Genomic DNA, 27,726 nt, shown 5'->3' with positions numbered 1-27,726 from the left:
CATTTTTTCATGCGTGTTTTTACAACATCCTTGCGAACACAGAAAAACCTCGACGCAGCGCGAACAAAGAAAGTCATGTTCTGAACAGCAATCAGTGCCCTTTCGTGTTGATTTTCCCAGGAAGCTCTATATAATATTCTCTTGTATGTCGAAGCCCTTTTAAACAAAGAAGTGTTATATACAAAGAGTGCAAGTTAATGGTTCGAATAATAAGACACTTTGTAAGGCAATTTTATGCATTTTTGTCGCGTTTTCCTTCTTCCACATGCCAAACTAAAAAAAACTCCGATTTGTCCCCGGCACCAATCGAACTGAACTTTCGGGCTTTGTAGCTCGTAGTCTAAAGCGACAAATAAATATTTGCATCACTGCACTGACGCAGGAGCAGCTTCATGAATGAATCCGAAAATTTGGCCAGGCAAAATTTCAACCCTTTTGACGGGTCACGAATGCACTGACACGAGCAGCGTAATCTTTTCCGAGTGAACGCTATGTGCAATCATAAATTTTACACATGAATATGTATACAAGAACCCGAACTTATCGCGGGAAAAGAGAAACAAACAAAAGTAGTTCTTGCATTAGCTGTTAAGGCCGGCAAAGTCAAAATGTTGCGGTTTGCCTGTGTCTCATTTTACCTCAAGCTACCCTCTAACACAGACAATACTGAACAATGCGGTTATGTGTCATGCGTGTTTCTTGTTCCTCGTCGGTTTGTACGCTTATAATTTATTGATCTTCACAAGCTGTGGTTTCACATTAGCAAAAGGGAAATGACATAATGATAGAAGACGGACGTAGAGGCATGCAGCTGAATGGTTGTTTCTCTTTTTTTCAACACTGCACTGTAATACGCCAATAGACTGATGAATAAATAACGCAACCGTGTATTTTGGTTCCACGCTTGCATAATTTGAATCCCAAGGGGCTCTGGAAGGGGATTTTTTTTTGTGGCATTTGTTCCCCTCCATGGCATTTAGGTTTGGTTTCGCTTTTGTTTAGGTGAAAACTTTTTCTTTTATATTTTAAATACAGAACATTGCAGAGGCTGTTCACAAGCCCACAGGATCATTTATTGCCCAATGTCTAAGATATTTCACTCGACCTGTTCAGCTCAACTAGAAACAAATTGTGACCAATGGTTCAACTACACTGTTTTTAATTTTAAAGCATTGCTTTCAAGAAATTAGTTTAAATTCGCCTGCCGTATTGACTGAGGCCAAGGTTGCCAAAAAAACCTAAAAACATGCTATGCTGTAAGGACTCTGAGCTCCTCGAGTCTTTCTTGATTGCTAGAAAAGCTATGGCGCTTTCTTATTCTGTTCCTCTGTTGTCGTCACGTACTTTTAAAGAAGATATTCTTTGTGGGGACCTTCGACAAAAACTTTTGGTCTGTCTGTCTGTACTTTTGTCTGTTTGTCTGCCCTCAACGATACCTCAAACGGCCGACCACATCCTTAGCGCCCACCAATATTGCTCAAGATCCAGCGTTGATACTAGTGCGATTGTCAAATAAAAAGCAGTCATTGCGCATATCTGAGGTACCATAACAACGCGTTGATGTTTTGTATGTGTGCCTTTATACTAGAGAAGGCACACACAAGTAATTCTAACGATCGTAGCGTTAGACACTCTGCGCAGACAGTGCAACGCGATGCGCAAAAAGGCAAGTGTTACCAACGCTTTGCTAAAATTACACGGTGGTGGCCCCTGTCCATCGCTTTGCGCTCTACACCTTATCACCTCCAAGACAAGCGCACATCTTTCTCCGCGGGCGCGCGCACCTTCCTTCGTTTTTGAAGATAACTGCCAGATGGCGATCATGTCTAACGTGCCTCGATGCGCTCGTTCACCTCCGCTGCATGCTCGAGGCACTCTAATGCAGCGCCTCCAGAATACCATTCACCGATTTTCTTCTGCCGAACATCAAGTAAATGTTTTGTTCACTCTCCCCGGACGCAAGACTATCGTCTTTCGACGACATTTGCAGTGTAACACACAGATGCGGGGCCAATTTTTTTCTCTCGATGTGTTTTCTCGTGAAGTAGGGTGGTGATTCCGCGTTTATTCTGACATATACAGAAATCTACAACTTGGAAGCAGATTACCAATATATCACCCGGTTGGATAGTTGATAGCAGAACGTGTCAAAGGAGTCAATAACTGAATAGTTTTGAAGACGAGAGGTAAGAACAGTGCTAAATGCTTAAAATTATTCATGTTTAGACGCATTAGTATCCGCTCTAGGCTATATAAACTGTCACTAGAAGAAAGCAGCACTGTGTTCCTTCTCTGTCGCCATCTAACGCATTGCGCTGTAAAATATTCTATGAAAAATAAAGCCAGCTCACGAGGAACGCCGTGCGACGTGAGTGAATTATTACGAAAGTGCAGCTGTTTTAGCCAGAGCCTAGCATGAAGACGAAAACTGAATAACCCGTGTAGTAAAACTGATGGCTAGGGGAGTTGGTATGTATCAATATTTAACCTTTTCTTAGCATGCCCAGAACACAGCGACAAGAAAAACACCGACGAGCGCTAACTTTCAACTATTTATTTTTGGAAGGGAGTATACATATTAGTACCCGAGAACATGCATAGCGCATGTGCGACGCAAGTCCCGTGACACGCAAACAGAAAAGATTGTGCTAAACAATATTAAGAAAAATAAGAACTCCTTATTTGTTGGAACCACTAAAGGTTGGCTTTGGCATTTTTCGCTCCCCTAATTACGTGACTTGCGCTCCACATGCGCTATGCTTGTTGTCGACTACTCATTTGTATAGTCCCTTTCAAAAATAAATAGTCGAAAACCCGCGCTCGTCAGTCTCTTTATTGTCTTTTTATTGTGTGTGCGCTGAAAAAAGTTGACACATGAATATTCTTCATTGCATCACCAGAGCACCGTTCTCAGTGCTGCCATCGGTGGCACACAAGATGAACTGCAATGAAAACTTGAAAACAATAGTGCCAAAGAAAATACAGAGGACATAATCTGTAGTATTTTATTTGTATACACGGAAACACAGGGACACAGAGGAAAGAGGAAGTGAGCAAGCTATCAACTGCCACCTGGAGGGGCACAACGCCTGCTCTCTCTATCGGGAGGAGAGAAGAAACAAAGGGGACGAAGAGGGAAGAAAAAAAAAGAAGAGCAGAGAGTGAAGAAAAAATGACGAAGACTTAGACAAGTATAGGCAAAAAATAAAAAATAAAAAAATCTGGCTCTAAACGGGTGGCCACGTCCGCAGAGGTCACTTGCGTCAATGACTGCGAAATGAACATCCAATGGCATCTACTACAATGGCGCTTTTGAAGCAAATCGTGGATGCGTGGTGTTTGTACAGTGGAAAAATCCACACGCCATCACCGTGCATCGGGTATTGCTGCGAACGCCTACGTAACCCGAAAGTTTGAGCTCGTCATTTCTTAAATTGGTTTCTTGGAGGGCTATAACATCCGGCAAATTCTTCATTGCAAGGAGCCTAAGAACGAGGTCATCATGGCGCTGTCGTAGAGACCTGACGTTTCATTGCAGAACATGAGGACGGGGCTTCCAATGGGTGTTCATGCTGCTTTTAGTTAAGACTCTCGATAAATAGAATGAGAACCTCCAAAAGCACGGCTAACGCTGTTGGCGTTTGACGACCCGTTGTGAAGGATCTGCCGACATCAACAGGCGTCTTAAGCATGGTGACAAGTTGCGCATCATCGTTGGCTGAAGCCGTTTCTGGCGCCCTGTTTACAGTATTTTGTACGGCTGACAGGGCCTCGGTGGAAGCTGGTTCCGACGTTTTCTGAGGCGTGGCCTTTGAGAAGGTTGTGTCCGACGGTTTTGATGGAAGCGCCGGCCACGATGTTGCCGATATGCTGATATAGTGCCTCCCTCCGTCACTTCAATTCTCTCTGACTGTATACTATTCTTCGCACGTGCAGGTGCATCTTCAATTGTGCCGTTTCCACCTACTTGATGGGAACTGTGGCTAGGCAGCGTGCAATGGAAAGAAAAATGGTAGGTGTAACCTTAAGAGACAAGAAGAGAGCAGAGTGGATTATGGAATAAACGGGGGTTAAGGATATTATAGTTGAAATCAAGAAGAGATAATGGGCATGGGCCGGGCATGTAGCGCATAGACAGGATAACCGCTGGTCATTAAGGGTAACTAACTGGATTCCCAGAGAAGGCAAGCGAGTTAGGGGGAGACAGAAGGTTAGGTGGACAGATGAGATTAAGAAGTTTGCGGGTATAAATTGGCAGCAGTAAGCACAGGACCGGGTAAACTGGCGGAACATGGGAGAGGCCTATCTCCTGCAGTTGACGTAGTCAGGGTGATGATGATGATGGTGATGGCTAGGCGTCTTTTCTCGTCATGTTATCGTTTTAGCTTTTTTGGGGGGACCTTCCAATCTATCTTTAACTTGGGACAGTCTTTGTCTGTTGACAAGTGTTCGCCATTACAGTTAGGGCATAAGTGGAAGGAAAGCAGCGAGGACGAAAGGATAACTTGCCGCCTGGAGGAAGCGAACGTGCAACCCTCGAGTCACGCGTCCGCTGCTCTACCAACTGAGGCACAATCCCGTCATTTATTTCACATATGCGCATTTATACCCAGGAGTGATTGACAGTGTCGATAACATCCATGGTGGATAGTGTGGAATACTGTTTCGCTGCCTGCTGTCATGACGTGGCACGTGATTTTATTAATGACCGCCTCGTATACTACACTCTCGAAACCCCAAGGAGGGTATCTCTGGAGTAAAAAGGCCAAGTTACTCTTCAAAGTGTTCTACTCTCGCAAAGCATCAGACCTTTAGAGTGAAATGCATTTTCACTCGGTATGAAATGAGATAGTGAAATTGCTTTCTACTCTACCTTTCTTTGAGAGAGTGGAATGCCCTTATAATCTATATGCCCATATACTCTTAGGCATGAAAAGTAAAACGTGATTAATTTCCTGCTCTTGATTGATTTTAGATACGTCAGCACACTGAGAATTTTTAGCACTACTTAATAACCACAAATATATGCAGTAAAACGTACAGCATTTATTTTCAGCATTAGAGACAATTAGCAAAAAAAAACAGCGTTTCAGGTACGCCGGTGAATTTCAGCGCACTGAAGGCACTTGGAACTCTTAATGTCGGTGTTTTTAGCTTTGAATGTGTGTATTGAAATGAGCAAATATAATCTTATTCGGTCAGTCACGATTGAAACTCAACCCAAACGGCTATGACATTCTTTTTATATTATTATTCATGCTTTTCGCTATGACTATCGCACACGGGAATTGCTGCCAGAAGCCTAACGTACGGTAGGGCTACAAGGAAGTATTCTGGCTTTAGTCGTAGAACGTAAAAACGAGTGACCGAAAGTATGTCCAGGGGCGGGGGGGGGGGGGATGGTTCAATGTACACTTTAGAAGCACGATGTTCCGTACGCATAAATCGCTAACAATAGCGAGTGAGTTCAAATGCCGTTCATATCATCGGTTGCGCTAATCTTCAGTTTCTCTACTGTGAAAAACGTGTCGGATAGACGTTCTGATCCCACCAAGCATAAAATGAATACACAAAACATGTGACCAACAGTGTGGCATATTTTGAGAAGCGCGCAGACACTCAAATCTACGCTCAAAAACAATAAAATTCCGAGAGATTCCAAACATTACTAAAGACTTGAAGAATTATGCGCTTATCTAACTCCTTTCAGTGTGGTGTAGTGGTTGCTGTGGCAGGCTCGCTATGTGCACGGCATCTTGAGTTTGAAGTTTTGAGTCTCACTCAATTTTTTTTTACCTTTCACTTTCTTTCTCTTTTGTCTTACTGCCCTGTTTAGCCATCCTTATGATCTAGGCGCCAAGAAATCCCACAAAAACAAATAAAAAGCCCAGTCTGTGCTCAAGTTCTTTTTTTTTTTGTGAGGTGTACTACTAGTCTATTCGGTGGGGTTGTGTTACTCTGCTTTGAAGCAGCGTTACGTTACTCTGTTGAGGGGGAGGGATTTTACCCGTTATCGGGGAACCACCTAACTCTTCCTCAGCAAGAGGTGATTTACTCTGGAAAAGAGAGTCAAATATGGGACAAGAAAGTACTCTCCCAATGAGAGTGCCCAGCACTCATTTAATCTTTAGGGCGTACATGAAAGCCTCAATTCTTCAAGAATGACATTGTCGTTACAAATTTCTTTCCATTTATTTAATAAAATACTGCTAATAACATCCGCTATCATATCCATGGCATCATTGTTTGCTAGTCTTTCTTAATATTGTGTCTAACAATGAAAAACAAAGCCCCTGAAATTCCCCTTCTTTCCTTCACCTCTGTAAGAGCTCTCTGGAACAATGACGCCACTCTGGTCGCCTGTTTATAGCGCTCATCGACTTCGGCTTCACTGATGAATTTGGTTGAACTTCACTGCACCACAACAATTCATAGAGGTCTCTTTTTTATATCTCAAAGCTGCGATGGGTCCCTTTCATTAAGAACTTTATGTCTCGTTTGACATAACATCTCAAGTCGACTAGGTTAGGCTCTAATTAACTAGGTGAACTACTGCCCCAAAGGATGTTTTTAACACTCTCATGGTGCCGGCGCTGCTACCGAAAGAGGAATAGTAAAAGCAGCGAGCAAATATCACATTTTCTGTAATTTTTTTGGATTACGATAAATTTCTGGCAGCAGTCTTTGCGTATTCCTGTATGACTTTTATATTGTGTGTAGGCCTGCATTTTTGTCGCTGCTGCTTATAGTACCCGTATTCTGTGTAGCGAATTCTCGCATTTTCATTTAAAACTAATAATATTTCACTGTCATTCTTGCCCATAATTGGACTCGTTGGCCTCCATGACGGTTAACGGTTAGATTTGTTGCCAAGAAAGCCTTCAACACAACAGTGTACGTTGCGTATAAAACTGAAATTAACTATGTTCCGTGTGCCAGCAAATTGTGTATGTATACGTAGAACAGAGAAAATTCTTGCCAGGGGCAAGGTAATTTTGAAATGTTCTGAAAGACCCCAGACCTGCTCTTAAAGCGCAGCACAGTCAAAGCAAAAGCGGGAAAGAGTGGTATATCCAGAATCATAAGTAAAATCTCTTGATGCTACAAATACAAGTACGCTTGCAAGGTATACCCTCTGCAATATACCTTATTCACAATTTTTGTCAAGTTGAGAAGTGCCCCTGCGCAATATTCGTCATCCTGCGGAGAAGAGAGCTAGCCAGCACTGCGCACTTCCATGGTATTAAGCGCACTTCGTTGATGCGGTGTCTAATAACAAAGAAATTTGACTGAGCCCTTTGTAATGGGATACAGGCATTCAACGACCCATTCATTGCACAATTTCGGTTGTCTGACGCTTTGTTACAGCATTCGCATTTCGGTGACTACTGATTGTTCTTTTACTCTTCTACACTCTATGTTACACATGCTAACGCAGCACCTTCCTGACATTACTCCTGTATAGGCTATTCTTGCAGCAGTGTTTTGAGCGCCGGCATGGCTCTGTAATAGGACATTAGGCTGCCCTAAAGAAGACCCAGATTTAACCTCGTTTCATCCAAGATACTGTTTCTTACACCAGTCCGGAATGTCTCGCAGCGGCGGACAACTACGACAACCACCCCTGTTGTGATCTTGTAACCGCTAGCTTTCCCTGTAAAATAAGTTGAAATATTAAATAGGAAGAAGGTTTCACTTGAAGCCTGATGGAATCGCACGAATTGCCACCCGACAACTACACGTGCTAGACACTAGGGCCGCGCAGTTCCCACGCCACTTCGTGTCGTTGGTCTCCAACGATGACGACAGCGTAGCTCTGACAGACTGCATTAGCCCTACGCCATCTCCTGTCGCCGACAAGAGCTCCCGCCAGTGGTGCCCCGTCTTCGGACTCCTGCAACCGTGTCCTTCTCTCTTGTCTTCTCCTTACTTCCGTCGCTCCCTGTCCCACCGCTTCGCTCACTCCTTCCTCTCTTTCTATCTCTCTACCTTTTATCCTATCTTTTTAATCCCCCCTCTACCCCCCTTCTTCGTGAGCTACTGTTGAGGCGTCCTCCCCCTGATAGACAGTTACTGGGCTCACTTTTCTCTTCTTTTCATTCATAATCACTTCCCCCCGCCCCCTTTCTGGCGGGGCGTGTGCGCGCGTGTGTTCGGCGGTCGGGGTGGCGAGGCCTGAACGCTAGATGGCACGTATGGTGGCTCTGAAGACCTTCAGTTGCGAGTTTTTCTACTGATATATGGTTTCTGAGTTTTGAGGCAACGCTGCATTCCGTCATTGGCCAGAAGGCGAGATCCCCAGAAGCCGCAGACCAATTTTGATTGGTTGAGTTATCATAATATTAGTTCAAATTTAAATTGTGAAGTCTGGTTGAAGATGAATAATCAAATTTTGTTTTTGAGGCTATTTTTGTTAAAGTTAAGATGACAGGGCAAAGCACGCCGAGTTCCAGCATTGGAAACACAGCCTGGCTTCAACCTCGTTGCCCTTGCAAATCTTACTGCAGTAAGTTAGCGTGTGAATAAGAACAGCAGAAGAGTTCATGCTATAATTACATGTAAGTAATGCGCACAGAGCAACAATTCTCAAAAAGGCAGTGACGCTTAAGCGAAATGTTCTTGAGTCTTTCAGGGCCTATGAAAATATGTTATTACTATTCTACTGTACTGACCTTGCAGCATGTAGTAATTGCAGCGCAAAATTAGCAGATGACAAAGTCACCGACAGCTGATGCGCTAATAAATTTGCGTAGCTTTTTTATTGATCAAGTGGCATAGTGGCGTAGCCAGGGAATACTGGGCGCGTCCTCCCTTTTCCTAAACCCGATTTTTTTCGCCATGGCATATGAAGGAAAGAAACTGACAATTTAAAAGAGGTGCCCGCCTCACACCTCCCTCTACAAAAATGACCGTGTCATGTGGTATGGGCAAATGTCCTCCTACCCTTCAATAAAGAAAATTGCTAGCTCTGTACTTGAACATTTAGGTGCGCGTTAAACAACCCCAGCAGCACAAAATTTCTGACGTCCTGTACTCCGCCATCTGGCGTAATCACATCGTAGATTTGAAACCTCAAATACCAGCAACAAATACTTTATTGTCGTGCACTTTCGAAAATCAGCTTCCCTAAAAGGCTTGCACTGACGTCACTGAAACAGCCACGCTGGAGGACCAAGAGGGTAGGACACGAACCTTGCGTTATCTTGTTAGTGTTATCAGGGCAAAGCATGCTTATAACTTCTTCATCCACCCACAGATGCCCCATTAACGTTGCTTTGCATCTAAAAGAGGTTGCGAATGCGGACTGTCAACCAAAGGGGGGCACGGCAGTGGGAAATATAGTAGGAACTAGACCTTATTTGCGTATGCTACGGTATGAAAGCTTGACTTCTCAATAATGCTCACACGCGGGTGTAAGATAGAGAAGATAGCCTAGATATTTTTTTTTATTTGCTCACTGAGAAAGCTGACTAACAGAGGGCTTTTTGGTGCGCTTCCATTGGTACTAGTATGTGAAACCTCGACTACTAGATGCGTTTTCTTGTCCTAGCAGCTTCTTAAAGCTGTGCATTCACCTAAGTTAAGTGCGCATTAACGTGCTAAATGGCGAAAAAATCAAAATTTTCAGTAATTTGGCAATTATCATCCTATAATCTTCGATTAACAAAACTGCCCGGCTGTCCTATGTGTATGCATAGAAGTATCCGCACCTAAATTGAACTCAGAAAAGCACACCAATGTAGGTTTCCCCAAATATGTTTTACAACGCTTTTATGCGTTGGTTTCTTTCTTTTTTTTTTTGGCTTGCCTACCTACTTATTCTGTGCATGACGTCGCAAGTCTTACTCCGGTAGTGGGATAAGAAATGTATGTAAAGTACGACTCTTTCCCTGTTAAAGCTTTTAGCAACCACGTTATACACGAGGAAGAGATTATTGTTGTGTAAGCGTTACACTATGGTGACTACAAAAACGTGGAGCTCCTTTCTGAAAGATGTGCAAACTCAGCATCAACTTCGGCGCTTATATTGTGCAAACACAATTTCGTAAGGGAGCACTAAAGGCGCGCCATGTGCATAAGATTACGCTTTTTTCCCAGCTTCTGTTCGAAGCGCTGTTGAAAACAAGCCCCCATTGGCAGACAACTGCAGAAAGTCTTTCAAACTCCTCAGCACTTTGCATGGGCATCTTGTTTATCACGGTCCGTTTCCCAGTTGCCGGATTTCTTCGCCAAGTACAACAACCCCTTGCGCAAACTCAACGAAGGCGCCGTTTTGACCTCGACCTGGCTTTGCCTGGAAATGCGAGTGGCTCGTACGCTTTGAGCGCTTTTACCCTCTCCCGTCGAGCAGGCAGGTACACTTTCTCTAAGCAGCTGCGGTAACGCTATTTCCATTTCTGCCTCTCCCTGTATTATGCGTGTTAGATTTCCACTGCAGCACTAACAAATACAGTTTGAATTTTTTTCATTTTTATTATTTCATCGTGAAAAGATTTCTCGCTCGTGTATTACCCAAACTTGTTGTTGAACCCTCACTCTATATATATAAGACACTTTTAGGCTGTCTGCCCTCCATTCGTGCTACACTTCAGGATCCTGCGGGTAAGCGATGAACTTTGTCGCAAGTTGTTCTAATAGATAAATTTCACCTGATCAACCAACCTTTGAAATCACTCATTTGGAATAGGTAGCGGCACATCCGAACTTTGAGAAATTTGTATCGTTCACTTTATAAAAGTATTTCTTTGCTGTCTAAGTCCTAAAAAATTTAAAAATAGGTGCATTCATGAACTTTGCAGAGCTCGATGAGAAGACCATTTAACCGAATTTGCATTTAAAAACGCACTTTCAATTTGCGTCGACGTTCGTAATTTTCAGAGTTGTCGGTAAAGTGTCGTATTTATTTTCAGACAATAGTTCATTATAAATATGTAACACGTCATGCAACAAGTAATCCTATTCGACGCAATTTCAATAAAATTTATACAAGCATGTCAGAGCAAAAGTTGCATTGCACATATCCCTGAAATCACTGCCATCTTTTTGTCTTGTATTATTGGTACTGCCGATGTACGGGGGTGCCTAGCACTGTTTTGGCTTGCCCCAATACTCACGAAAATTCTTTATCACCCATTCGCGTTTTGCAGAAGTTAATTACCCTCACTTGTAGTTTAGGAGAGTCACTGAACTTAGCAGTTTGTACCGTTCAGGTGTTGCTGTCACACGTGTACCAATCAAGGAAGCCGCAACTGCAAGCGGTGATCACACTTTGCTTTGGCCATGGTAATATCATAGATCTGCCTCGTTAGCGGCTTCGCCTTGTTCTTTTAATGACGTTTCCTCTGTGTACGGCGTGCTGTAACCGAGTGCTTTAAACGACAAAGACACATAAGGGAAACACGACCACAATCAAAGTGCTATTGCAATGCAGTGTGTGTAATATTGATGCAAACATCAGTTCTAAATCAATATCCTATAAAAGTTTACCGAGCTTCAGCGACTTTCTTTCACGCTGTCTAAAGGTATAGTTTGGCCACTAATTTATGCGCGTTCGAAATTGGTATTGCAAAAGTATTAATTGATATATTACGAGACCGAACAATTCCTAGCCAACTGAACGTTCTCACTAATTTACGACTTTACAGCTACACCATCTGAATAAATGATCTAAACAAACGAGGTCACTGCAATGCTGCCGTTGGCAGGAATAATATGCTATGTAAATGTCTCCCATGAATGGCAACTTTGAAGCTTCTCTTGAAGACTATTTTCCCAAATATGTTTTCGTAAACGAATGAAAGGATAGAACCTCACTTTTATGTAAGGTCCAAATAATCCTTCCAGTGCACGAAAGAAAAAAAAATGAAAGAAGCGCAGGCAATTGAATCAACAAGAACAACAAGGAATTAAACGGCCAAGAGAGGAAAAAACAACAACGTGGAGGAACGCGCACTAGTGCTATAATTCTTACACATTACATACTTTGCTACTCGCTTTCGTTGCGTGTTCCAGCATTTTGTGTATCACATGAGTTATTAGCGGTCAACTCTACGCGCTTGTTGCTTTTTGTGTTAAACTCTAGCGTTTTTCTTGGATTGTGCCTAGCCCAATACCTTTCACAAGCAGAACTAAATTTTCGACTGTAGCGTACGTGTGCTGCGTGGGAGGGAAGTGGTTCACACATGTCAGTGAAATGATGATGACTGGTCCGGGCAAGATGCTCAATAAGAACAGCGAAATTTCTACATGTCTACATTTTTTGAAAGCACCTTTAGCCAGCCAGCACTAAAATATCTCTTTGAATTTCTCAGACTGAACTTCTTCGCATCGCCTTTATATCCCAGAGGCAGAACATGTGTGGAATAAACTAGTAAAAATATGCTCCTACACTCTTAAAAAAAAAGTAGTGCTACTTGCTACTTTTGGGTAGTAACAGTTTGTCACATATGTTACAACCCTGTTAGTAACGGGAGTTAGTAACGGCAAGCGTAGTCACTGTTACTACTCTTGCCGTTCCTAGCAGCAGCTAGTAAAAGCAAGGGTAGGAATCCTTACTACCGTTGCTGTTACTAACAGCAGGTAGCAACAACAAGGGTAGTAACTGTTACTGGCCTTGCCATTACTACTTCCTGTTAGTAACGGCATATGTAGCAATAGTTACTACTACTCCCATTACTATAATATGGTTGTAACATATGTGACAAGCCGTTGCTACCCAAAAGTAGCAAGTTCCACTACCTTCTTCCAAAGTTACGAAGCTAATATGTTAGTAATCGATGCTACGTTCTTACTAGCTACGGCTGGTATGGAGGTACGACAGACTCTTCGAATACACAATTGTGTGCACACCAGGTTAGTTGAATTGATTATTCTGATGGCCATATTTTACCGAGAACATTGTAGCTGTAATGAATGCGACGAAAATGCGGGTATATATACCAATAATATAGATATGCACTATACATATAAAATCAGAATAATTGCCAATGTATTGCATCATGGTATTTAGCACTTTTTCTTGGAAAACACCTGGTTCTGTTCCACACTGCGAAATATATTATCATGAAAGACACTACGAACACACCTCCAAATTCACTGCTGAGTGTCAACGGCCGTATAAAACCACAGGTTTATGCGGCTGACATTGTCAGGAACAAAACAATGCATTGTTCCAAAAGCCAGGGAGCAATGAAATATGCCACACAGTGCATTTTTATATGAAAACATTTATTGATAACACACGTCTGTAGGCATAACTTAAGTTGCCTTTTCAAGCGATGATATTTGCCGTATGACTAGCGGCATCTGCTTTGCACTTGTCGGCAAGCCACAGAAATGTTCAAGTAGAGTGAATGTTTTTTTGTTGGCGCCACTGTACTTGACATCGAATATCCAGTATATTTCCATAAGCGCCGTCATACCTGCAATTACATCAAGCACCTCTACACTAAGCCCTTCAAAGCTCGCAACTATGTTTGTAGCTTCAGAGGCATTTTTGCCCTTCAGCGAAAGGGCAGGGTAGGTGTCCTGTAAAATGAGTAATACATAAAATCAGCATCACTGATGAAAAGTATACTAGCTGATATAAAAAAAGGTAAAGCAAATAAGCTCACCGGTCCCTGCAGAAATCGCGGCTGCTCCTTTAGGAGCATGGGCAGCAACTCGACAATGCCAACGGCAAAGCGATCTGTTGACGAAATATTTTTAGGCACATCAAACTTTCACATATAAGGGCATTGACAGTAATACTCCTATGAAAATGACTTATAAAAGTTTGGAAATTTGGGAAAACTGGAAAAGCTGGCAAGCTTCTACACGTACATTTCTTTTCGTCACCATCCAGTGCCTCGACTTCTTCTTCAATTGCTTTCACAGCTTCCTTCGCGCAACGACGACACTTCGCAAGCTCAAAACACCGGTCTCCATACCGGTTTATAAATTCCAGGACCTTTTTTTCTAAGTTAACGCCAGTGAGAGCAATGAACTCCTCATGAAGCTAGAACGACAAAAAAATTGTACCGAATCACCAACAAATTTGCAACTATCGATAACATAAAAAAACTCATTGTTAAGTTCTCTCACATACATTTCTGCAGCAGGATCAAAACCACAGCTGTTTCTGCTCACCATTTCAGCCTTTGCCAAAGCAGGGTATTTCAGCACCACATCTGCTGTTGATGGCCTCATTTCCTTCATCCACTTCTGTCTAGATGGTCTTGTCTGCTCCATAGAATCACCGAGTTTTTGCATGTCAGGAATAGGCCGCTTGATTTCTTTCACCATGTAGTCAATATGGCTATTAATTGTAGCCTCATCATGCTGAGAAGCGACATGTTGGGAGAGATCTACAATCTAATCAGCAAAAAAAAGATGGTACTGCACAGTGAAAGATCACGACAAATGACATGAAATAGGCAGACATGAAAACTCAACTTTTTGCTAGCTCAGTTGAAGAATGTTGGCATTTTTTTGAACTGGACATGTGTAGAGAACTCAATTACAGGGTTGACTTACGTAAGAGAACTGAAGCAGTGTGTACTGATACCATCTTGCTCTGCGAGTGTGTCATAAATTATGTTAATATCAAAGTTCTCACAATGATTCTCTCCAATGTCGACCACCTCGGCACTTCACCACTTCCAAATTTACACCTTGTGAACCAGCATATCGCAAATGTGTGTGTAAAACCAGTGAACCACGCCTCCTACCTATATCAGAAGGAGTCTGAAGAGGTAACACTGATTTTAAATATTGCCAACTGCGGTGTCGGTGTTAGAATACAAGAGTTGTTGCCTTTATATGTATGTCATATATGTAAAACTTTGACCAGATATTAGTTAGTAGTGCTTGTTCTTTCATATAAAAAGAAAGTTTGAAAACTTGAAATTTCGAACCTAATATGTATCTTGCCTCCCCCCCAAAAAAAAATGTTCACCTCTAAAAAGCTTCTGGAAAAACATTGGTTTATGTATAGTTACATGGTGTAGTCAACAAATAAAGAGCAATAAGGAGCTTTTCTAATGTAGAGGACAGACAGATATTGAAGCCAAGCATAGCATATGGGCATTGTTTATGGTGGCCACTGAAAGGGCATTAATTATCGCTGGTTGGAGCTTTCACATCACATGCTCACTGAGCTGCAGTAGTTTGATTTCACCTGTCCACTTATTTCAGTACTCATGCGAGTTTAATAGTTGAATCAAAGGATTGTCAGTCACTTTCAGTGATAAGTATGGTGCAAAATGTAGAACACAATATTTAAAGCTGGAATGATGCATGATGTCAATAACAAGCTGATACCGAGCAATAAATCTACTACTTGCTAACCAAGGAGCATGGAATCAGCCAAGTCGGGAACCTAGCTACAAAATGAAGAAAAGAATGAGGAATCGAGCAACATGCCCGCGGCACTTGCTGAAACGCCGAGTTTTAAACATACAGGGACACATAGAAGTTTGATAGAGCGTTACCATCTTGACTCAAATAATAGAGCCTTGCATGAAAACTGTGAAAGTTGTTGTTTTGTTCTCCATAGGAGATAAGATGATTTTTTTGTTTACCAAATTTATTTTGTCTTATTTTGCATTTACTATACTTTAACTGTCAATATGGCCCTGAAAACTTGCCTGGCTTCTTAATGTGTTGATATGAAGAGGTTATATCGTTAAAAACATGAATAATGTTTTACTTCAGTAGCTCACACATAAAATAAGAGTGACTTCATAGTTGAGTTCTATGTACCAGTCCATTTGACGTTTCACTTACCACATGGCAGTGCCGCTTAGTATTGGTGCTTTCTTCTAAGTCTTTGCGTTTTCCGTAAGCTGCTCTCGCTGCTTGAACAGCTGGAACTGTGCACAGAGACTTCCTCATATATGCGAATTTGTATTTCAAGGAGACTTTCCATGAGTCCTGGAAACAACAATTTTTTTTATTATTTCAAATTTCCGCACAGTGGACACTGTCCTCTTTGAACATGGTCACTTTTGAAGCAAATGATTCTTTGGGAACCTTGATACACTGCTTTTAACCTGCTATGGGGCAGAAGCAGATTCAGGTGACAATACCTGGCAAATTTAGCTGTTCCTAGTAATATCAGCATATCTGTTGTATTTTAGCTTTATCTGCTCATTCCAAACTCCGGTTCCTGCATTTTATGTATGTGCTGGAGCCATGCGGCATGGCGAAGATCGTGGCATTTCAGTCGCAGAACTGAGCTTGTGTGAGCCTCTATTCAAGCTGTGATTAGAAACTACATATACCATTAGTGGTAATATTCAATCCCCAGAAGCGATGCATTACATCTGTATTTATCCTCTTAAACCGGTGTTAAAGCTTATAACCAGGGCCAGTTTTTAACTTTATTAATGCATGATATGAATATATTGGCCATGGGCACCTAGTTGATGATTATTATCAAACCCTCAAGTTAATGTCTGCCATTATCAGAGTTCGATGAAACGACTCTAAGAACATGCATGGCAATTATTCAAATGTAATAAATATGGGGTTGAAACTTCTTGAATGCTCTCCAAGAACAAAATAACTTGAAGGGCACCTGCAGTCTAGCTCACCAACATGTATGACATCCCAATAAAGTTATAGGAATGCCATTGCTTTAGTGCTTACCCAGCCTGTGCCAATAGTGTCCCTTAGCACTGGATATTCCAACACGAGAGATTTTGCAGCTGCTTCGTAGAGGCTTCCTGGATAGCTGTAAAAAAGAGCAACTTTAAAACCTGTACTGAATTAAACACATGCAAATACATGCCTATACTTACACTGTTATAGTCATGAGATGATTTGCAATCCACCCTACAATGCGGGATTTAGTGTGACTGGACACTTTTCCTGGTTGTGTCCTTTCAATCGCATCCTTAATATCTAAGGGCACAGGTGGTAGCCTATAATCATTTTCACAGCAGGCAAGCTGCTGACTAGGTGACTGCTCATTACTTTCAAGGGTCTTGGGCAGGCTACCTTCATGCACTGCTGTCACTTTGTCAGTTGTGCTGAAAACAGAGGCTAGTAAGTGATGCAGTTTTCCAAAAGCAATATTAAACTTGGCACCTGAAATTTAGGTACTGACCTGCAGCTCATTAAGAAGTTTTCACTGCACACAAGCCTGATTTTATCTTTCTCAGAGAAGACATGGCCAGCTGGTGGGTCCACAAATTCATCATGTCGGACGTTGTATACCTGAAAGAGATTCAGATGTGATGTTCAAATTCCCATAAAGTTACCTCAATAGGCACAGAACCTGAAGTAAGCAGACTACCAATGTTATATTCAATAGCACCCTAGAATCACTTTACTTGTCCTGTTTTTTTTTATTATTATCATGATGCCGTGTGTATTGTCGAGAAACCCTTAATGTATGTATTGTAAAGAGCATTGTAAATTACTCGTCTGGACATTCGGTATCAGTAAGTTCAGATTTGTGAAATAGTGACAATTAAACTTGTGAAATTTCACTGTTTCATAACATCAATTAGAAATAAACAAAAGCATTTAATGATTGCTGTACTAGCAGAAGATAATCACTGTGCTACAACGAAAAACCACACTCACAGTATCTGCTATCTATAAAATACTGTATACGCTAATGGCACAAGTCTTCATTCAATAGACCATGGAGCCTTATATTTTCGCACGTTGAAGGAATTATTAGGCTGCATTTCTTGCGTGCGCTAAGCTGAAGCAAATTTTTTAGCTCTGTTGTTATCTCTGTCGTCAAACTTTTCTTCTACAGTGTATCACAATTTAGAAATTAGAAATGGCTCTAGCCAAGTTCGTAGAGATCTCGACGTTTCGGAACCAATTCGGTATTTTCCTAAGGAGATGACTATATTGGTCATGGAAGCATCTCCCCGTCTTGTTTGACAATGGCCCCTGCTTTCTCTTTCTCTCGCGTATCGGAGGCTGTGAACGTATACAGAGGGAATTGTTCCTAACGACCGGTTCATGTTTACAGGTGTGTTCTGAATGTAACAGCATTTGAACAAGAGCCTCCTTCATAGATTCCTTTCTGTTTCAAGAACAGAAGCGATGTCGAAGTCGATCTTATGATCGTGCTTCTCATATTACTCTGCAAGAACGCTATGCTGCACTTCTATCTTCCAGACTGTTTCTGGGAAACACTTTCTCTGACCTATGTAGCTGGCTTTACCTGGCAGCTATCACCTTTACAAAAATGGCTAAAATTCAAACTGTGTTTCAACATCCAACACCACCGCTTGGCAACACCATAGTTTTTTGCAGAAGCGAAATCATGCGCTAATAAATACAGTGTTGATAGCCCATTAATGTTTCGAGTGCACACATTTCGGCAATGAAATAGCTAAATAGAGATAAAGGATCCGTCGCTATTCCATTGGTAATTTGAATACTCACACACCTAATAATTATTGATGATTTCACTACACAAAGCAACACAATATATCAAAGAATACAAAGCATTAAACACACCTAACGACACCTGCGAGACAGAAATGCCGACCGTGGGGCAAACGTACAGCATTGGTGAACAAGCATCCAGAACACAAGACTGCGCGCGCACGCACGCACGCACGCACGCACGCACACATACACACACGCACACGCACGCACGCGCACACACACGCACGCACACACACGCACGCACACACACACACACACACACACACACACACACACACACACACACACACACACACACACACACACACACACACACACACACACACACACACACACACACACACACACACACACACACACACACTTTACGCTAGCTTTGAGAATTTTCAGTTTCTGACGAGCATACCTGGGAGCACAGCTGGCGGTCCCCCCGCCCCTCACCCTATTGTCAATTAAGACGTAGAAGGGGGTCGCCATGTTTGCCCCACTCATTGACACAATAGGGAGAGGGGTGCTGAGTTTCAGAAGGCAGCGCAAAGTCAGCCAGGGTAGTATGCAGATATCTTTTTCAGAGGGGAGGGCACGTTTCTGATCTATAGTGGGTACCGGGCAGGTAAACGTTCATTTTGTTCTGTGTAGGCAGAGCGAAAAAAAATTTCGGGGTGGGGGGAGAGAACGTGCCCGGCGTGCAACCTTCACCCAGCCCCCCTCTTCAGAGGGGAACCCTGCGCATGCCGATGCTAACAAGCAGCTTCTGCACCCACGCTATTTTCACTATGGAAGATACATGCAGTAACCACAGAAATTAGCCTATTCCATGTCCTTCGAAATTGATAATAAGTCTTTCTTGTAGTCCAATTTTATTGATTTCATGTTTTACGTGCGGTACAAAAGTCTTACTTTTTTTTGCTGATCTCCTTACATACCTAACCTCTTAACATCCTAGCTATGCCTTTATTCGTGAACAATCTCGCTCAATTTGAACACCAGGAAACGAACTCAGCGACGGCCACTCATCTTACCAACGCCGTGTCTTGGTGCATTGCCTGCTCGATAACTGGATGACCAAGCGCGCTGCCCCACTTTCCGCTAATGAAAGTTCGTGCGTGCCTCCGAGAGACAGATCGAGTGCGCATTTTTTTTTACCATTTTCACCTCTCATCCTCTACATCTGTCATTCCCACTTCCCCATCCTCGGTGCAGTGTTGTTGAGTTGACCTCCGAAGTGAGCCACAGTTACGAGGCCACACTTATTTCTTCACTTTTTTTTTAAAACCACCCCGATAGCCGATTCGCACCATTACATTATCGCAACACAACCACTGCGAATGCCAGCAAAGGGTGGTTGCGCGCCGCCGAAGCGGAGATTAAACCTGGTTTACATCTCCCATCAGCAACTCCGAGACCACGTGCACGCTTCGCGGGCCGACAGCTCCAGTGAGAGAGCAGGGCAAGAAAAGCCCCACGCTTCGAAAAGCGCGAGCGCATGCTTGGTAAAACTGTTGAAGCACGTGCTAACAACGGAATATAATCAGTACTGTTTGGGCCACTGTCACAATGCAATTCGATGCACTTCAGGATAGAGACAACATACCTCAATCCGGCATGCTTGCAAAGAATGGCCAAAGTCTGTCGTCTTCAAGGCTTCCAAAATGTCCGCCTCCGTCGGTCCACGAGCAGAAATAATCTTCTTGCGGCCTTGAAATGACACCAAATATTGGAATTCCGGCGGCTCCATGAATACACAAGCACGTGGGCGCGGGAGGAAAGCTGCTGACACGTTCACACTGCGACAACCTGCTCTTTGCCTGGCTAGCCACCCTAGCCTGGCTCAGCTTCCGTCGATGTGTGCGCCCCCTGCCGCGTTTCAGTAATCAGCGCCTCCTGAAGGTAACTATCACAACGACGCTGTCTGTTGTTAAAATTTTGAATCTTGAAGACCATTTGGCTCTGTGCAGCGGAAATTTGTCCTGTCTGAAACCTGTAGCTGGCATGCGAAGGTAATAAAGAACATTTTATTCATTATGCCGGTCCAGTTGGGGACAGCGAGTGAGTAGAAGGGCATGAAAAGAGAACAAGTTCTCCCCCCCCTTTTTTTTTCCTGGTCTCTTCTCTCGCTTTCTTATTCCCATTTCATCTCTCCACTCTAGTCTATTATCCCCCTTCCCCAGTGAACCACTGCTCAGGTGTCGCAGTTGGCGGCAAATATTTGCGGGGTTCACTTTTCCTTTCTTTTCCGATTCTGAAAACCACTGCCCCCCCCCCCCCCCTAACGTTCGACACTGTAACGCGCCACCACCTTCCATGTTTATATAGCTTACAATTATGCGCTTAACCAGATGGACATGGTACAAATAAGTAAGACCACCACAAAGAAGCTAACTCAATTCAATTTGTGTGCATCGAGCGCACAAATTAATTAATTTATATTAATTCTCTGCTGCATGACTCGCTCGTGTAGGCAGATGCCACGTCCGTTTTAACGTGAATTTACGACGACAGAAGTCATGTGCAGCTACCACTTCGCTCAATACTAATTAAGCAGCGGTTGTGTTATTTCAGATAGTGTGATGCAGCTCCCCACGTGTTGTTTTGAAAGGTGTGAGACACAGTTTTCAAGGCCACTCGTAAAAACAAACTGCTTCAAGCATAATGTAGGCAAAGAATTCTGTTATCTCTCGGCCATTCGATGAGAACTTGAATATGTTCTCCGAGCACGTGAATGAAGTGCTAAGATTTCATTTATCGTGGCCATTGAGTTCGTGACAAAACAATCACCGGTGTCAACATCATTTATTCTACAAGCGATATTATGTCACTTCCGCACGGTCTCACTCCGAGAGAGACTCTAATGGAGTGATTGTGTTGCATGTAGGTAATATTCACTATCAAAACCTGTGTGAGAAATTTTTTTTGTTGCTTCAAGGTCTTGTTGTTCTGTTAGGAAAGATATACATACATTGGCTGAAGGAAAGAAGTGAAAACTGAACGGCTCGTTTTTCTTTGTTCGACAGAATATTAATGAGGACTAACAGACAATGATGCCAGAGATAGTATAGGGAATGTTATTCGTAGTTATTGCAATGTAAGTTTGACGAAATAAAAGTGGACGAAAAGGTAACTTACCGCAGTCAGGGACCGAACCTTCGACACGTGCGATGCTCTAGAGCAGAAGTTGGCACAGCGACGGGCCAAATGGAAGGGGGGGGGGGGGCTTTGCGAGCAAAGGGATAATGTAAAAAAACTGTAAAATCATGTTTATTTTAAGCACGCGTCATGAGGTTCCAATTAAACATTGGTTACTAAAAAAATTGCATTTTAGGCCAAAACTGCCTGGTCCTTTAAGTATACGAAGAAATAAGGTTAGAAGGAGAGGGGGGGGTGGACGTCCTGCCGGGGCCACATATATAGTAGTGCCTCGCGGGCCGCAGGTTGCGAACCCCTGCTCTGGAGCATCGCATGCGTTATTCGAAGGTCACAGGTTTGGTCCCTACCAGCGGACTGCTATCTTTCCATGCCATTTTCTTTCTTTACATGTACATTGCAATTACTTCTAATAACACCCTCTATATATTTCTTGGAGTCATTGTCTGTTAGTTCTAATTAAAATCATGTTAGTTGACAGAATAATGGGGCGGGTGGCTGCCTTTACAAAGCTCGTCGGAGATATGACCATATATAGTTTAGCTAGACCACTGCGACGCATTTAATCAGGATGGCCCCGGCATATCGTACAATTGAATGGTATCCAGAGGACCGCTGAATCACACTAAAGAGTTCAAACATATCGGGCGCGTATGTCTTCTCGATCTGCAGTTGTCCAATTAATGTTTTATTATTCTTCTTAGAAAGTATTCCCAACCTCCGCTTCTTAAGATGGCACACTGTCTGCCATATTAAACCAGTACACTGCAGCGTCGAATCGGCATGCATATTCCATCGGCATATTTCACTAGACCAAAAAAAGTGACACTTTTTGGTTGAGATCTCGGTTTGTGCTCCGAAACACGGAGCCCAGAGTGGTCTATAGCCACTCTAGACCACTCTAAGTTACTGTGACCATTGTGCCAATAGACAACTGAGGTGGGTGTACGTGGGGCAACCGGGTTGGTGTGTAAAAATGGCTGATTGTTCGAGTTGGTGTCGGTGTGTAAACATTCGGCTAAGCGAGCATCTTAATAATTCTTCTACAAACGGCTATTCACTCAAGTCTAAACACTGTGTAAAGTAGGTACCAATAACACGTGTCACCCACTTCTCGACAAAACAAACATTTGGTATCGCCGCCGGGATCGTTGCACTCGAGAGTCGTTCAAATTTTTACATCATCACCAGACGTGGACGCAAAAGCAAACCTTTGCTACCTTTTGATGATTGTGAGCTGGAATAAGCATGGTACGTGGGCGTAATCTCGGCACCACACAAGTTGGCTGGACGGTGTCCGTGGGTCAGCCACGTTGACAGAAATGCCTGGATGCCTGAAGAAGCACACCATACCTTATGTGAAATGCGTGACGGTTGCATAAATACCGCTGTCGTGTGGGAATACGTACGTAGGCCAAACAGGACGCTGTCTCAACGACCGACTCGGGAGCATCCTTTATCTCTAAAGAATAAAAGAAATGCGTATTTACCTGCGCATGGTATAGCCTGCAGATGTGATCCTCGGCTTCGCGAGGTCAAGATAATAGGCAGAAGCAACGAAACATTAGTGCGAGCTATTGGGGGCGTTTGACATTAAGAAAAGAGGCACAGCTTACATTATTGATACGACTATTTTACTTTACCAAAACGAGCTGCAGCTTTCTGACACGCGAATGTGACCAGTGTTTACCGATTTTGACGCACGCATTCGCAGAGATTTGTAATCTGGTGGCCTGTTCTTTCAAATAAACAAAGAAGTTTATCGCACGACCTTTCTGCTCCCTCCTACTTATTTACTAGAATCTGTGTTTTTTCCAAGTTTGCGGTATTATGTACCCTACTGACGTTAAATCAAATCGCCCAACAACAATTTATACTTAGTGTTGCATATTCAGAAATTTTTCAAAAATAGTTTCCTTCGCTTTACAAGTACGTTTCATAAATGTTACTTTACTGTTTCTGTCGCATACATTTCACACAAAAAATTCAACGGTAATGTTTGCTTATAACACCCTCATCACCTGTCGAGAACGACGGGTGATGAAATTGGTCCCCCGCATTGAATATGTTCCATATTTTTGATCCCATAAATTATGCAGTTTAAAAGAAAACTGGGTTCCTTTTCGGGCTGCTTGGTGCTATATACATAAAATATGAAATACTCAATCAAATGTGATACATCCTTTTCAGATTCCTGTCGATCTCACTTCAGTTCGGTTTATTACCTTATCTCCCGTGGAATCACCCGTTTAATTTCTATAACCATGGTTAGGAGACTAATTGCGGTTATGCTTGCTGTGCAGTCCTTTAATTAATGGACTTTACTTGAAACAGAGGGACGCCAATCAAAGTAAGGAGTAAACAAATGTTTTGTTTTGTTGTTCTTAGGTGCAATATCAAGACTAACAAAGAAAAACTAGCCCTTGAAATATCCACTTCTTTTCTTCTTTTTTTTTAGCTGCAAGAAAAAATTCCACGATTCGCGTACTTTTTCTTCCTGCCGTGGGGTCGTGCCTATTCTTCATGATGAGCGAAATTATATTGAGCGCACTCGATTAGCAGCGCACCTTAAGCCGGTTGAAGTTACTGGCTGTCTCCTTGCGAAAGGGGCATGCCCTTCCTGTACCGACGTGGGTGCCGCCCGCAGCCGACCAGCCGTCTTGAAAGACGTCAGCTCCTCAGGGGAATGTGTAAAAAGTTTGTTGACTGACTGACTGTCTTGGATAGGCCAGGATTTCGCGAAAACCTGTTTAAATAAGCTGCATCTTGTTCGACGACGCCGGCATTGTGAAAATAGATGCCGTGGTCCGCGAACGTACTCTTTGTCACTGGAACTTGGGGACATCGCTCTTATGTTGCCGTAGCTTCTCAGGAAGTTCAATACTTGCCCTACGAATGAAATGTCACAATAAGCACGTGCGTGGCATGAAGTAAACCAACCCATGCGCTTTCCCTACGGGCAGCCTGTATTTCGGGCACGATGAAGGGCAGGTCCAAGAAATCCACCTGCACAGTGTACTTCCACGAAAAGCATGTCCGTCCAGTTTAGCGTGGCTTTTTCAAATCTTGAACTTGTTTTGCAAATAAACAAACGCTCGCTAATTGCAACGTATATCGTTGCAAATTTGGCGAGTGTTTGTTTATTTGCAAGACACGTATGCCCCTCGCCAGACGGTGTTTCGTCGAATCCTTCACTAGATCTTGAACTTGATTTTGAAAGAAACCGTTTCTGCATCGACCAATATTCACGGCGCTGCTAGACACGTGTAGGAATGTGTACCCTCTCGCTACCCGCAGCTAAGACGGCACATGAATTCCCGTGTAAAGGCAACTACTCCTTATCCTTATTGTCAGTGAAAATATCTCACCCTTGCCACCCACCCCCCCCCCCCCTTCCTCCACGACGCCCGCCTTCCAGGTGCAGTCTAGCCCGGCCGTGCAAAAACCCTCAAAGAATGCGGAGCTTCCACGTGTTGCCGGTTCATGTTTTTCGCCCTCCGCCGTCTTGTCAACTTTTTGGTCCTAAATGGTAAGCCATGCTGGCCCAGTTCGGCTGGTGAAAACTACGGATAGAACTGCAGTTACGTCTGCCATGTAGCTACCTGTAATCATGGTGAGCCGTCGGCGTACTTAGTCCAGAATACCGCCCAGCGGCTGTACGCAAATACTGCCGCGAGTGAACATGTTACACTCATGCCCAAGATGTGCGTTCTCGTCCACGAAGCTCTGCAAAGTCGTCTGGCACATAAGAGACCATCGCCACGACAATAGATTTTCTATCATGTGCGGTGTGGATGGGTGTGCGAAAACCTACAGTGAGTTCGAATCTTATCGAAGGCACATTTACCGTGTGCACAGACGATATATGGACATGGATGACGCAGAGGAAGCCGGTGTTGAACCAACAGTCCTCGAAGAACCACCGGTGCGTGCCACAACAAGCTGCGCTGCGCACGACACAGTGGGTGATCACAGTGAAATGTTTTCATCTGGTTGCTCGTCGAACATGATCAACACGGAATGCGATGCGGTCTCTGTTCCCACTGCTCGAGTGACCACAATCAACGACTTCGTGCTGAAAATAAAAAAACAGCTGTGCTTACTTTTTTTTCGTGTTGCAGAAGTGCACAAGCTACCGCACTCTACGGCAGAAAGTGTTTTCAATGACTTCAAGATTACCTTTCTCGACATAATTCGGACATTCGCTTCTGTCATTGAAAATAACATCGCGATGGAGTCGGCAGGAATCGAACTGCGCAAGTTACTCGCTGGTGAATTCTTAGAGGATATTTTTCAAGCAGCAAGTAGTAAATATAAGCGAGAGCAATTCGCCAAGCGTCACCTGCCATACGTAAAGCCTGAAGTGCGTGATCTTGGTGCTGGTGAGACTTTTCAGTTTGTTCCTATAAGTGGTGTCATGCGAAATCTTATGTCCTCTGAGAACTTCCGCGACCACATAGAGCTAGATTTCTCAACAGGAGCGCCTTCACCAACGCTGCATAATTTTAGGGATGGCTGCATATACAAAGAAAAGTTGCATGCACTACTCGAGGATGGCGCGCAGTATACGCTTTTTTTTGTGTTGTACAGCGACGAAGTGGAGATAGTGAATCCGCTGGGGTCAAAGCGGGGTGTTCACAAAATCCTTGTCGTGTATTTCAGCGTGGTAAACATCCATGCCAAATACAGATCACAGCTCAGCTCTATCCATGTAGTTTTAGTTGCACCATATAGACTTGTCATCAAGCACGGAATCAATGTTATTTTGAAGCCAGTTGTAGATGACGTATCAGCTTTATGGATGACTGGTTTCACTCTGTGGAAGAACTCTGTTGCGGTAAAGGTGAGAGCGATTCTTGTTGCCTTTTCCGGTGATAACCTTTCAATGAATCGACTTGGCGGATTCACGTGTTCTTTCAGCCGTGGTCGTCCATGCAGATTTTGTACTTCACCAAACTCGGCGTTCAACACTGCCTTTCACGAGAGTGATGTTCAGGTTCGAAATCTGCCCTTGCACCAAAACCACGTTGCAAGTGCTAAAATAAATAGGCAGCTAGGCACAGCACTGTACGGCGTTAAAGATGAATCTCCACTCACAGATGTTGCCTATTTTGATGTGACAGTGCAACTGCCTCCGGACTTGATGCACGATGTGCTGGAGGGAGCCATTCCACATGTATTAAGGCACATTTTGCAAGGCCTGCTTCGTTCTGGAGTAATTAGGCACTCAGACCTTGATCGTATCCGCACATTCGTTTTTGGTGCTCACGACAAAAAGAACAAACCGGAAGAAGTCGTGAAATCCTTTCTTAATGGGCAAAGTGCATACAAGGGAACAGCTTCTCAAAAGTGGTGCCTATTCAGATTTTTTTCTCTTATGTTTGCAGATATTGTTCCTAAACAAAATGAGCACTGGGAAGTGTACCTACTTCTGAGAAGCATTGCAGATATAACATTTGCCGACAAGATTCCTCACGACCATTTGGCATATCTGCAAGATGAAATACGATTTTTTTTATCTTCATTTGCTGCTCTCTACCCTGGTGCAATAATACCCAAACTGCATTTCTTGATTCATTACCCTCGGCTCATCAGTGAACTTGGTCCACTAAAGCAATACTGGTGCATGCGATATGAAGCCAAACACCAGTACATGAAAACTATTGCACAGCGCAACCAAAACTTTCGAAATATATGCAAGTCTATCGCAGAAAGACACCAGTTGCTGCAGAGTTTCGAATTTTCCAACTTAGAAGTGGACCGTGGCATACAGACTAAAAGATCCAGGCAGCTGAAGCTAGAAGACTTGTGCTCATACATGCGCAAAGTTGTCTCTCCTGGCATTCCAGTGTGGGAAGTTGGTTCTGCCGAGGTGGAAAACTTGGTTTTCAAAAAGTTCGATGTAGTCATCCTAGAGAAGCAACAGCTGCCACTTTTTGGCCAAATAAGAAGGCTGTATATTTACTGCGGAAGCCTTTTCCTGCTTGTAGATGTGCTCATGACAGTCAGATTCGATCGTCACCGCTGGTCGTATGTTGTCGACAATACAGACGAGCAAAAACTTGTACAGCCCTTCAATCTTCCATCACCTCAAGTTCTTGACCTATATTTTGGTGCTGAGCTGATGCTACGGCCTGAAATTATGATTGTTGAATGATGTCCAAATTGTCATCTTAGACAGCT

At 43.2% G+C, this 27,726-nt stretch overlaps 1 protein-coding gene and 1 long non-coding RNA gene across 2 annotated transcripts; one reads left to right on the top strand and one right to left on the bottom strand.

Annotated features, from left to right (window-relative positions):
- The first annotated feature begins 10,411 nt into the window (after positions 1 to 10,411).
- Positions 10,412 to 15,725, top strand: LOC142788472 (uncharacterized). The gene is made up of 2 exons (XR_012889347.1): positions 10,412 to 10,602; positions 11,211 to 15,725. It is a non-coding gene; the product is annotated as an uncharacterized LOC142788472 (long non-coding RNA).
- LOC119172985 (sterile alpha motif domain-containing protein 3) lies at positions 13,209 to 20,656 on the bottom strand. The gene is made up of 9 exons (XM_037424120.2): positions 19,994 to 20,656; positions 17,090 to 17,199; positions 16,782 to 17,012; positions 16,630 to 16,714; positions 15,766 to 15,912; positions 14,128 to 14,352; positions 13,822 to 13,996; positions 13,614 to 13,687; positions 13,209 to 13,527 (listed from the first exon to the last, which is right to left on the bottom strand). Exons 1-9 carry the CDS (start codon positions 20,135 to 20,137, stop codon positions 13,258 to 13,260), a joined length of 1,461 nt encoding a protein of 486 aa, XP_037280017.1. The 5' UTR covers positions 20,138 to 20,656; the 3' UTR covers positions 13,209 to 13,257.
- Between the last annotated feature and the right edge of the window lie 7,070 nt (positions 20,657 to 27,726).

This window comes from Rhipicephalus microplus, unplaced genomic scaffold, assembly GCF_043290135.1.
Source record: "Rhipicephalus microplus isolate Deutch F79 unplaced genomic scaffold, USDA_Rmic scaffold_62, whole genome shotgun sequence".
Classification (NCBI taxonomy): Eukaryota; Metazoa; Arthropoda; class Arachnida; order Ixodida; family Ixodidae; genus Rhipicephalus; species Rhipicephalus microplus.
Note: the sequence above shows the minus strand (reverse complement) of the source record. Positions and strands in the feature narration are given on the sequence as shown.

Excerpts from the sequence above, each read along its gene's own strand:
- LOC119172985 (XM_037424120.2), bottom strand. The coding sequence starts at position 20,137 with ATGGAGCCGCCGGAATTCCAATATTTGGTGTCATTTCAAGGCCGCAAG. Across the intron at positions 16,715-16,781 it reads CATCTCATGACTATAACAGT|CTATCCAGGAAGCCTCTACG; the intron begins GTAAGTATAGGC and ends TCTTTTTTACAG. Across the intron at positions 14,353-15,765 it reads CTAAGCGGCACTGCCATGTG|ATTGTAGATCTCTCCCAACA; the intron begins GTAAGTGAAACG and ends TTTGCTGATTAG.